Source organism: Lycorma delicatula, chromosome 5 (assembly GCF_047948215.1).
Source record: "Lycorma delicatula isolate Av1 chromosome 5, ASM4794821v1, whole genome shotgun sequence".
NCBI lineage: Eukaryota > Metazoa > Arthropoda > Insecta > Hemiptera > Fulgoridae > Lycorma > Lycorma delicatula.
In genome coordinates, this window is record NC_134459.1 from 94,625,301 (window position 1) to 94,637,834 (window position 12,534).

The 12,534-nt window shown below is 29.5% G+C and overlaps 1 protein-coding gene across 1 annotated transcript in view; it reads right to left on the reverse strand.

Moving 5' to 3' along the window:
- The window catches only part of LOC142325216 (WD repeat-containing protein 11-like), a 114,926-nt gene that overhangs the window by 69,131 nt on the left and 33,261 nt on the right, over positions 1–12,534 (reverse strand). The window contains exons 5-11 of the mRNA XM_075366679.1: positions 12,348–12,521; positions 8,778–8,961; positions 7,520–7,688; positions 4,694–4,835; positions 4,161–4,298; positions 3,638–3,738; positions 1,877–2,100 (exon numbers count right to left, since the gene is read on the reverse strand). Coding sequence (XP_075222794.1) covers positions 1,877–2,100; positions 3,638–3,738; positions 4,161–4,298; positions 4,694–4,835; positions 7,520–7,688; positions 8,778–8,961; positions 12,348–12,521 — 1,132 coding nt within the window. The remainder of the gene's footprint in view (positions 1–1,876; positions 2,101–3,637; positions 3,739–4,160; positions 4,299–4,693; positions 4,836–7,519; positions 7,689–8,777; positions 8,962–12,347; positions 12,522–12,534) is intronic.

Consider the following 12,534-nt stretch of genomic DNA (forward strand, 5'->3'; position numbering starts at 1 on the left):
ATAATTTTTATTATTGATTCAGAATAATATCTGTTAAGGAATATTCTGATAACATCAGTACTAATCTACAACTTATTAATTCAAGAGAAATTTTTCACTGAAAAACTTTTTTATTTTTTTAACTGCTAACTGTTGAGTTTTATACTTTAACACTGACATGGGCCAGATTTTTTAAAAATCTTAGGAATGAAATGTAATTTAATTTAATTTAATGACTAAGATAAATGTACGTCCTGTTACAAATTATTCAATATTATAATTTGTTATAAATCAGAAAATATATGAATACAAAAATTGTTAAGACTATTGTTATTGCAGTAAAAAACTTGAATTCTCACTTCTCTCTTTTGTTTTGCTGCTGACTATTAGTTTACACATTCACTCTTTCCAAACTACTTTAATTAACAACAATGTTAGAAAAAAAAAAATTACTTCATAAACTTCTAATTTTGAATTAAAATAAAATGATATCTCATTAGTTACAATAGTAAGCAAACTATTTACCTGACATGTTTTAAAACAATGACTGGCTAGTAAATAGTTGCTAAGAATTCAATGATTTCAGAAGTATAAAAATACTTTTATTCAAATTGTAACTCATTGCAATTATAAAACACCATAGGCTACACCTACTTAGATTCTGAAACTAACATTATAAAAAAATTAGAATCAAGTTTAGAATAAATAACATGATGAGTAACGTAATGAAGTTTATTCAAATTCAACAGTACTGAATAAATAATTGTTTCTTTATATTTTTGTATATGAAAAATATGGATAGAATGTTAATGGCATTGATAAACATTATTGTGTAGAAAATAATGGTACAGAAAACATTTATCCTCTACAATATAAATTCTATAACTAAACAAAAATTATTAAGAAATTTCAAAGACAAATAAGACTAATTATCAAACTAAACATTTCAGTATGGAATGGTGTTCAAAAATAATGAAAAAAGAATTAAATAGTCAGCCATTTTATCATGACTGCCTGATGGTACAAATCTGTGAAGAAGAAATGACTTTAAATCCAGAGGCTGCATTGTACAAGACAGAAAGAAAGATATTAACTAATATCAATCCCTTATCATTTAAATATTCGGCAATGAAAACAAACATCAGTCAACCTGACAGACCAGCAACAGCAGTAAATAAAAATAAATAATACATGAAAACTTACTACCAATAAAATAAAATAAAATCAATTTTATGTATATTTAAAAGAGAGAAAATAAAGTAATAATGAATATAATTTGTGTTAGCCTCAATCAATATCACACAGTCCAAGGACAAAGGAAAATTAAGCATTCTGCATTCCCCATTACTGAGTAGTAAGATCAGAAAATGAAAGCAATAAATAACTGAAGTACTGATTCAACCAATTAACCAATGCATAGCAGATTCAGAAAAGAACACTACAACTATGTGCCTGAACAGGTCTAAATTAAATAAATATCTTCTACAGCAAAGAACACGTGAGTTCATTTAAAGTTAATTAATTTACTTTTAATTACGAAAAGCTACTCTTCAAGTTACTGTTTTAGTTTTCAAATTTTCTAGTCAAAGTTAAAATGAAGTAAACATATCCTCCCTTTAATAATAACATCTCAACTCTTGATAACGTTTAACTATATAAATATTATTTATATTAACAGTACTGTAATAAACTTTGTAATAAAGCTTATTGAATGCTATAATATAACGACAAAAACATCATCTTCCTTTAAACTTCTTGGTCGAAGGAAAGAGCAATACCTCAAGAACTGCTGGAATTGGTAGCAAACATTTTGGAACAAAAAAAGAAAATTATAATGATCAATTTTTTAAAATATTATTTGTCAATATATATATTATTTTTTAATTAATATTATTACCTCACAGGATATGAATGGATTGCAAATTCTTTATCAACAGTTCCTCTTGCCATATTATAAACTTGAATTATACCAGTATTTGTCCCAGCGGCCATTAAGGGTAAATAATGTTGCCTGTTTTTTGTTGTCATAGGAGGACACATACGTATAACAGACAATGGACTAGAAACACTACTCAATAAACCTTCCAAGAGTAGACGCAACTGAGGAATAACAGTCATTTCCTAAAATAAAAGTAACAAATATCAATAAAAATAATTTATTTTAAGAACTGATAATAGTGATTTTGGTGCACAATAACAAATGAAAAAAAAAGTAAAAATGTATAACAGGTATTATCTGCCTTCAAAAGATATTAGCTCTTAACAGTTATCAATTAAATAAAACAATCTCATTATAAACTAATAATGTACTGTTGTAGTCTGAAGTAATGAAAAAAGTTCTGCGCCTAACCTTATCTTTGCAATCACTTTTATTAACTCAGCTACATTTAACAATTTATTGATGATACCTTTTTGTGCCATACTTATGTATACATTTTCATAGCTATTTTCTCCATGTAAATAACTCACTATCCAATTTCAATCCAATGTTTGTATAACACAAAAAAATCATAATTCTTGTTTATATTCTGATAAAAATAATCTATTTTTGTATGTTACAATTATAATAACTGTTATAAAATATAATAAAAAAATAAAAATTGTGACAATTGTCAGATTGTTTAAAAAAAAAGAATTCACATGCTTCTGGCTAATTATTACTGAAAAGTTTAATATCAAATTTGTAAACATCAAAAATGAATTTATTAAAATTTTATTTTAAAAAAATACTTTTAATTCTGAGTCTTACATAACTGATTAAAGCCCACCCATTTATGTTAATACCCGACATCATGTATATTAGTAATAATAATAATATAAAATGATCAATATTTGATAATAATAGTAATAGATGAATTGTTATTACAAATTAGGCAATAATTATAACATAAATATTATTTATTATATTAATTACATCTGATATAATGTGAATACAAAACTTTCAACATAATGTTTACATTAAAAATATAGTAGTAGTTACAATAATTAACATCTTAATTTTATTGTATAATCAGCTTTCAGCCTGCAAACAGTTATGATACAAACTGTTCTGTCAGGTGGGCAAGGTCTCAACTAGTCTTGTGTCTCATCCACAGTAAATACTGAGTTTGGTTTCCTTTCTGTATTAGTTCCTAACTAATATCCAGAAAGAAAATTCCAGTTAAAATTTTCAAATATTTCCTATGAAAATTATTTCATATTTTGTTTTAATTCTTGTTTCCTGAAATATTTTACTAAAATATATCCCCAGCAAGCAAATCACAAATGTAATGTTCCTGTACAGGAAAGTAACTTTCTTTGTTTTAATTTTCAAAAGATTCTATGAAAATTGTTTAAAACTCTACTCAATTAAAATTCTCATAATCTGAAATTGTTCACTAAAACAAACATTCAGCCATTAAATCCAAAACTGTTTATACAGTAATTGGATTACAAATATTTTTGGATCTGGTTTATATAAAGCCACTGTGACTGAAACCTAATCAGTAGGGGTTAAGTAATGCAGACTGAAGAATATTATGAATTGAAAAGTTATTCAAAAAGTATTGGGTTTGAAAACTCCTGATGATTAAGTATATTTAAAAAACAATATAAAACAATTTACTTAAAACTGTTACGTGAAACAGTTTCACATAACTTAAAAAAAAAAATAACTTACATCAGTAGATGGTCCAAACAACTGATTTAGTGATACTTCAGTACCTCCACCAACTCGTTCTAATTCAAGAAACACTAATTTACCAGAACTTAACAACAAACCTATAGAAAAAGAGAAGCATTTTAGAAAATTGCAAAAATACTAATCCAATACGATTAGCTGTAAAATACTCATGATCTAAACATTCAGTTTCTCCTAAAAAGCTACATTAGGAGGCATCAAATTACATTTAAATTAACCTTCATGAAACAAAAGAAATAAAAAAAAGGCAGACATGTTGCACAGCTATATCTTACCACCTTATCAAATACAGTCAATCACATGGATATATATAAATACAGGAAATGTAAAATATCTTTTTTACAAACAAATTTCTAAAAAATTATGAATACTTTATAAACTGACTATAATTTCAAACTTAATAAATTACACAATTATCACATTACAAGTATTCTAATATAAATACATTCAAAAATCAACAAAAAAAAAAGAAAAAATCAAGAAGAAAAAAATACTAACATACCTAGATTTTTCTCTGATATTGGATTGCAGGTTAAACCTAATACACGAGAACCTTTCATCTGTCTAATAACTTCACTTTGACAACGGTGTTCATAAGAACATATGAATACACACATATCAGCATTGTACGTAGTGATATCTGTAAAAATAAAAATACATAATAACTGCAGTTTTGAAATCTGAAACTTAAATGAATAAATTAGTTGAAAGTTTATTTTACATTTGGGTTGGTTGGTTGGTAATAAAACAATTAATAAATCTAATTTTATAATTCTTTGTATCAATTAATGAATGTATATTATTATTATTGTGTATTGTACTATTAGAAAAATTTATATAAGCAACAAATAAAATAATCAAATACTAATCAGTATAACCTACAGAAACCTCTGATAAAAGAAAAACTACATACAAGACTGTTTATGTTTTAAACTATAATACTAAATATCACTAAACTAATTAACTTCTACTTGTTTTTAAAATAAGCTTTAGAAAAAACATTAGAGAAAAATATACACAATTTCTTAACAATACCAAGGCTAGATAAACTCTCAGCAGGTGCATCAAGTGGTGATGCAATATATGGAACATGACCTCCTTTTCGTCGTACTCTGACACTAACGCTACCAGACTCATGTAAACAGTATATAACATCACGCTGACGAGCTGATATTATCTGTGGGTAAAAAATTAAAGCTTATAATAATTATATAATAAAACTAAATTAAAAAACAAAAACCATATTTCTAACTGCTGTCATATACGAGGTGCGACAATAAAGTAATGAGACTGATGTGAAAAAAATGTTGCTTACTGTTTTAGTCATGTTTACTGTTGTCTCCTTCAAAGTAGTTCTCCTCTGATTGCACACACTTATTCCAGCGCTTCTGCCATTGATGGTAACATTTCTGGAACTCATCTTCTGTAATATCCTCCAAGACCCTCGTCACAGCTTTTTGGACATCTTGTGTTGTTTGAAAATGGTGTCCCTTGACCGCCATTTTGACTCTTGGAAATAGAAAAAAGTCGCACGGAGCGATATCTGGTGAATAAGGTGGCTGTGGTAGTACTGAAATTTGTTTTGAGGTTAAAAATTGCTGAACTGACAGAGCAGTATGGGATGGCGCATTATCGTGATGCAGAATCCAATTATCAGCAATGTTGGCACGGACACGAAGAACTCGTTTACGAAGCCTTTCTAAAATTTCTTTGTAGAAATATTGGTTAACTGTTTGTCCAGGAGGCACCCACTCTTTATGAACAATTCCCTTGGAATCTAAGAAGCACACAAGCATGCATTTCACTTTTGACTTTGACATGCGAGCTTTTTTTGGTCTGGGTAATCCCTTTGAGCACCATTGCGAACTTTGGCGTTTTTTCTCTGGATTGTATTGAAAAAACCAACCTTCATCACCAGTGATAACACGGTGATGAACAAATCTGGATTGATTTCCGTTTACTCTAACAGATCGGCTGCCACATTTTTCCGTGTTTCTCGCTGTTATTGTGTGAGATTTTTGGGGACAATTTTTGCACAAATCTTTCTCATACCAAGATCTTCAGTTAATATTAGACGAACCGTTTCTCGATTGATGTTGAGTTCTTCTGCAATCATTTTCACGGATAATCTTCGATCAGATCGTACGATTTCACGCACCCTGGTCAAGTTGACATCTGTCCGTAAGGTTGATGGTCGTCCACTGCGGTCTTCTTCTTCAACATTCGTTCTGCCTTCACTAAAAATGTTATGCCAACGAAAAACTTGAGCTCTTGACATAATCTCCTCTCCAAAAGCCTTCTGAAGCTTACCGTAAGTTGTCGTCGCGTTTTCACCCAATTTAACGCAAAAAGAAATGGCATACCATTGCGCAATATTTTGCAGTTTCATCTCTGTGACGAGCAACACAAACACGTGTTCACTTATTACAGCACAACTCACGACTGAGCAGTTGCATCAATGTGCCACTTGGACTAGAAGTAGCTTATAGACCAAGGTCAAAGATGGTGTGCCTACGCAAGCTGCAGGATTGCCACATCTTGCAAAGAAAAATCAGTCTCATTACTTTATTGTCGCACCTCATATAACACTTCAAGTAAAGAAGAACCTAAGTCCAAAATATAAATTTATACACTTATGTTATACTTAAGCCATAGTAAATGGAAGATGGGTCACCTTTGTGAAGATCTTCAAAAACTGAATGTTAATAAAACAAAAACACAGACCATACTTATCTCATACTTTAATCAAACCTTTTATGTTCCTATAGGAAACATTTATTTTTTTGAGGTACAAGAACACTATTTTTTACCTCTTGTAAATGATTTTCTTGTTAATAATATACTGACAGTTATAACTTTGAATACTAGAAGGTCATATGCTAAAGTAAGAATTATTTTTCACTAAAAACCAAGGTGTTTTGGACGTCATGAATTTGATAAAATACCAAATGAAAGCTATGGGATGATTTTAATATGAAAATTCTCATATGGAGTGATTTCAAGTACCAGGGAGAGACCTCCTTTCTCCTAAATTATCAGCAATTAAGTTTATCTATCATGAAGAGAAAGAAGGATGAAGACAATCAATAAATCTTATTACCAACTGTATATATATATATATATATATATATCCAAAGTTGATTTCCCCACTCAACTTACCTTTTTCGTTCATATTTGAATATTATGCTTTTAATTCTGAGGTCCTAACAAAAAAATTTCAAATCCATGAATAGCTCAACTGCTTCCACATCACTTGATAGTTATCATAGTATTTATCAAGATGATTTGGTAATACATAGTATTTACTGACCAACATACAATTCCTAAAATATTGCTGGTACATAAATCTGTGCCAGTGAAGATGAGGCAAAGTAGTCACCATACTTTCTGACTTAGCACCAGAATGATTTCTTTCTTACTTGAAATCAACTCTGAAAGGAAAATAATAATGTTACTATTAATATAACACTGTTCACAACATAAAAAAGGTTACCAATACGAACGAATTCGATGAACACTTTAAAGAAATCAATCAACACAGGCAAAAGTGCGTAACTGCCAAAGAAAACTACTTTGAAATAAATATAATTACTTAGAAACATAATAAGATTATTTTTAATGTGAACAATGTTTGTAAAATAAAAGTATCAAACAATTTTTTAAGTTATCTTACATCATCTTTTGTAACCTTTTATCCAGGCTTTGCATCACAGAGCATTTTTTGAGGAAGAAAGGGTAGTTATTGCCATAATTCCAGAGCTAGTTCATCTTATCACTGCTATTTGAGCTTTGCTAAAATCTTGTGGTAACATTAGTGAAAATCAAATTAATTATTAATTTTTATATAACTAAATAAATTACCTGAACAAGGGGGGACATAGCCTTTTCAATGCTAATGATTCCAACAGTCTGATTAATGTGTAAATCAACAATCAGTATATCTCTTGGATAAAGAAGTAATATATGATCTCTTTGTGATCTATGATAAATAAGTTGTAAACATTCCGAAACTGTCATTGCATCTTCAGGTCTGAAACAAAATGTACTTAGAATAAAACATACATGCAATAATATTTACACAAATTAGAATTACTTATAATAAACACTTGAATATATATAAAGTCTGAATGCTTAAGTATCCATATAATGAAAGTATCAAAATCGTTAAGAGGAGTAAGTATTACATAAAATTATTTTTGAAAATTGCCATATTTTTCCAATTTAAATAAAATAAAGAAAAACATGTTCTAAGCTATTATGTCAACCAAAAAATCAGTCATCATGAAAGTACCAAAAATCTGATCTTTTTTACAATCATTCGCCTAGATACAAGTTGGTCATGTAGAAAGAAAAGAGATCATTGGAAAGGAACAAACACACTGGAAAGGAACAATAGTTACTCATCAACACAGAAACCAGATCCAATTGTAACATTAACAAACACAATAGTGCTGTTCCAAACTGTTGTCATCTGTGGAATGAAAAATATGTCACAAACAACACCAGTGATGAAAGGTTATTACTTTAGGAAAGGGATGAAAGGATGAAATTCATTTTATTTAATATAATTTTATATTTTAATAATATTTTTAAATAAAAATTGTGTATTCATATTGTCTATGAAAAAGTAATGAATAAATGAAAGTGCTTCAACAAAAAATCACAAAACAATAGTAAGCATTATATGGTAAATCAACATTTTAATATCTATTTACCGTATATTATACCTAGGATGCATTTTAATAAGCTATTGCATTATATTAGGTCTATTTACAATTCAATTTATATTGTACACTCAAAATAAAAATTAAACAAAAAATATACTCTACCAAAATAAAAAATAGACAAGTAAACTGTCCTCTAACACTGGAGTGAAGAGTTATATAATGTTAAAAACTATTTATTTAAGCACTAAATATTGTTAAATCTAAATCCAAGTTTTTAATCTACACCTTGGCCTAGCCTTTTCTAGACGATACAGCTAAACACCAATAATATTTGTCATTAATCCAAACAACAATTGCATCCATCAATGTTAACAGACAACAAAATGATTTAAATAAAGATGATATTTTTTTTAAATAAAAAATTGTTTTATTAAATTAAAATTCTTAATGACCTAGGTTTAGTTTCAGCAACAACTAATCCTTTCATTAAACGTTTAAGTCTATCACGAGTTCTAACAGAATCTTCAGGACCATCTGATAATCTTGGGCTTGAAATATAAAACTTTGTTCCATTTGTTGAAGGAATTTTATTTGGATTAAAATCATCAACAAATAATATGCAATCAGGACATAAAACTGAAACACAAAAAAAAATTAAATTTCAAACATAAAACTGAAATGGATTATGAGAAAAAAATCTTATAAAACATCATGAGTTATAAAATAAAAATAAGTACACAGTAAAACAATAATAAAAATATTATAAATACATTCCCATCTAATGACCTGAATGATAATAAGCAAATGATTGTGTTCGGGTCATGGTAAGGAAATCTTGTCATGTGCATGATCTTGATTCAGAGCTCACTGATTAGTATAAAGTTTAATGGTGTCATGTGAGCTCAACTTCAATGTAAAGTATTCTCATGTTGGTTAGCAGTTTAATTATATAATAATGCATTGTGTAGCGTAGATTGTTTCAAAAGATTTTTGTAGTTGTAGTAACCTTAAGTGAAGTTTTTATCATTACACTGTGCTTTTTTAGTTTATTTGCTTTATATTATAGCTAATTTAATGTTAATGATTTAGGTTTTACTTTTAATATGAGGGTGAACCAAATATAAATGGTAATGTTTCTTAATAAATTTATTGATTAATAATATACACCAATTCATACCTTCATCATTTCCCTATAAGTCTCCTGCACAATCTACACACTTTTGCCAACAATTTGGAAGCTTGAATGTTCCTTATTCATAAAAAGTCTGAGGACAAGTCATTAACCAATTGCGCATCCACTCCTCGATGTCTTCACTGTGAATTGTTCCCCTCCAAGCGATTCTTTCAATGGTGCAAACAAAAAATAGTTACAGGTGGATAAATCTGCACTGTAGGGAGAGTGGTCAAGGGTTCCACATTGCATTTTTTTCTAATTTATTGCTTGTCAAAATCGCAGTATGCGGCCTGGCATAGTCATGGAGAAGGACGACATCTTTGATATCCCATCTTTTGTTTCAGTAGGTGGCTTTTGTTGACTGTAATAGCTGGCAATAGTAAACCACATTCACAATTTGTTGATTGTGCAAAAAATACATGTAAAACACAACTTGAGCAAAAAAAATCGTTGCAAGAACTTTCTGGCTGACAGACAGGTTTTAGCCTTCACTAGGCAGCCCTCACCCTTCCTTTGACACTCCTTACTCCTTACTCATCCATTTTTGAATCCAGAGTGTAATGATGGACCCATATCTCAACATGTGATGATGCGCCTCAAAAAATCATTCCCTTCTTGCTGAAATCGATTCAGAAGTCTATCACAGATCTCCAACCTGACCTGTTTTTGATTTTCAGTCAACTATCTCAGAACCCATCAAGCACTAATTTTTTTGGATTGAGCATTCCCATAGCTGATATCCACTTCTGGTGCAATTTCTTCAACAGTGAACCAGTGATCACCTTCAATAAGCTCTCGAATGGCATGGATGTTGTCAGCTGTGAGAGTTGACCTTGAGCATCAATCATGACTTTTGTTTTCTACACTTTCTCGCCCGCGTAGATTGTCTGATCCATATATACATTCGGTTCTGTGACAGTGTAGCATCCCCAAAGTGTACCTTTAAACTAATTAAAATTTCCATGTGTTTACTGTCTTCATTAGTTAAAAACTTTATGATTATATGTTGTCCAAAAGACGATAGAACGTCTTGCTCACTCATGGCTGTTCTGATAACAGAACAGAGTGGAGCTAACCAAGGTGTTTTCCCCTCTCTAACACACCAACCATTAACTCCCCACACTGTTATCCAGCTCGGAACTGCTTGTTGCATAAAATAGCAAAATTGCTGGTTAAATTTGATTCAGCCTCGTATTATTGTGTGTGTGTGTGTGTGTGTGTGTGTGTGTGTGTGTATTTACAATGGCTGGTTTAAATGAAACTTTGGTAACCAAAATGAAAATGAACTTGACTAAGATGATTTTTTTAACAATGTCAGTATAGACAGTGGTAGTGATATTGTCTTAGATCACAGTGAGGATGGTGAATTGGATATGAAACCAAACCCATTATGGCATAAAAATTATAGTGGCTTAAAAAAAATATCCCATTTACCAGGGAAAAAAAATTAGTTTTTCATTTGCTGCAGATGCACAACTGAATGACAATTTTAACATACTTTATGTGATATATTTCTTGAAAATATTTTTAATTAAACTGACAGATGCAGTTCACAAATTGCCCCCAAAGGGCCAAATCACATACAACACATTTTAAAACATTGACAGTAGATGAACTTAAAACATTTACTGATTTATTTTTGCATACTGGAACAACAAAGATGAACTATCTTCAAAACTAGGGGAAGACGCATTGCTCATTTCACTGAGAATGCTTTCAACAGTATATGAGTGGCAATCAATTTTTTTTAATTATTAGGTATCTTTTTTTTGTAAAAAATAGAGATGATATCACAGATCATGATCATAGAGTGAGGTATTCACAGTCAACTTTAACAAAAATTGCTCGACATTTCTCTCTTACTAGAGAACTTAATATTGATGAGGTGATGGTTTTATGAAGAAGATAGTGATATGCCAATATATAAAAAACAAAAAAAGTATAAGATTAAAATGTACTCCCTTGTGGAACCCCATGGCCCAAATTTAAGATTCACAATTTTTGGTGGGAAAAATTATCCTTTGTTGAAGAAAGATAAAACAAAATGCAGACATGTAATTTTTTAAAAATTTTATCGATTGTGGTCACTCTGTCTATATGGACAATTTCTACAACAGCTTTAGTCTTACATCCACATTACTATCATACTATCAAAAGAAACTTATTGCACTGGTACATTACATGTAAATTGATATATAACCCAGCTGTGATTGGTGCAAACCTTATAAAGGGCCAAACTGTAGCATAACATAATAACAGAATTTTAATCAAACAAAAGGATATGATTAATTATATATCGTCTGAACAAGAAAATGGTAAGGTCACTTTTCTAAATAAGCATTATACAAAACAAGGAAACCACTTCCAGTAGTGAAATATAATGCCTTTATGTAATTAATGGCTTTATATTATTAACAATTACTAATTTTTAATTAGTATTAAGTAATTGTAAATTAGTGTATAAATAAATATTTATAACAATAAACTCAGTTGAGTTTATCTGTCAGTTGTTTACAATAGAAGCAATATTTCTAGCATTTGTTCAAAACAAGGGTAAAATTCCCTGTTTAAATCTGAATAAGTGGTGTATTGTTCGATTACATGGTTTAATGTTTCATGACATACTGCATGACTATCCTTAATTATAAATAATTTTGGTAGCATCTCAAGTCTGTAACAGTGAATAGGTAGATATTATTAAAAAAATTATAACATTTTAAGTAAATGATGCAACTACTGCCCAACAAGTTTGAAGTAAGTGTACTGGTACATATAATATACATACTGTTATATATTTTTCACATTAATAAGGCTTTTAAAATCTAATTCATAAAAATAAAATTCTTACATGCCAATTTTGTGCTATCAAATGGATTGAAATTGAAACTTATGAGTGTATCAGTAAAACCTTTCTTCCATATCTTAGAATGTTTCATTAAATCCCAAATAATCAAGTAATATGGTGAGTGTAAAGTAGCTAAATGTAATTGTCCATCTTCTAAACCTGGAATCCACTCCATTCCTAACAAAAAAAA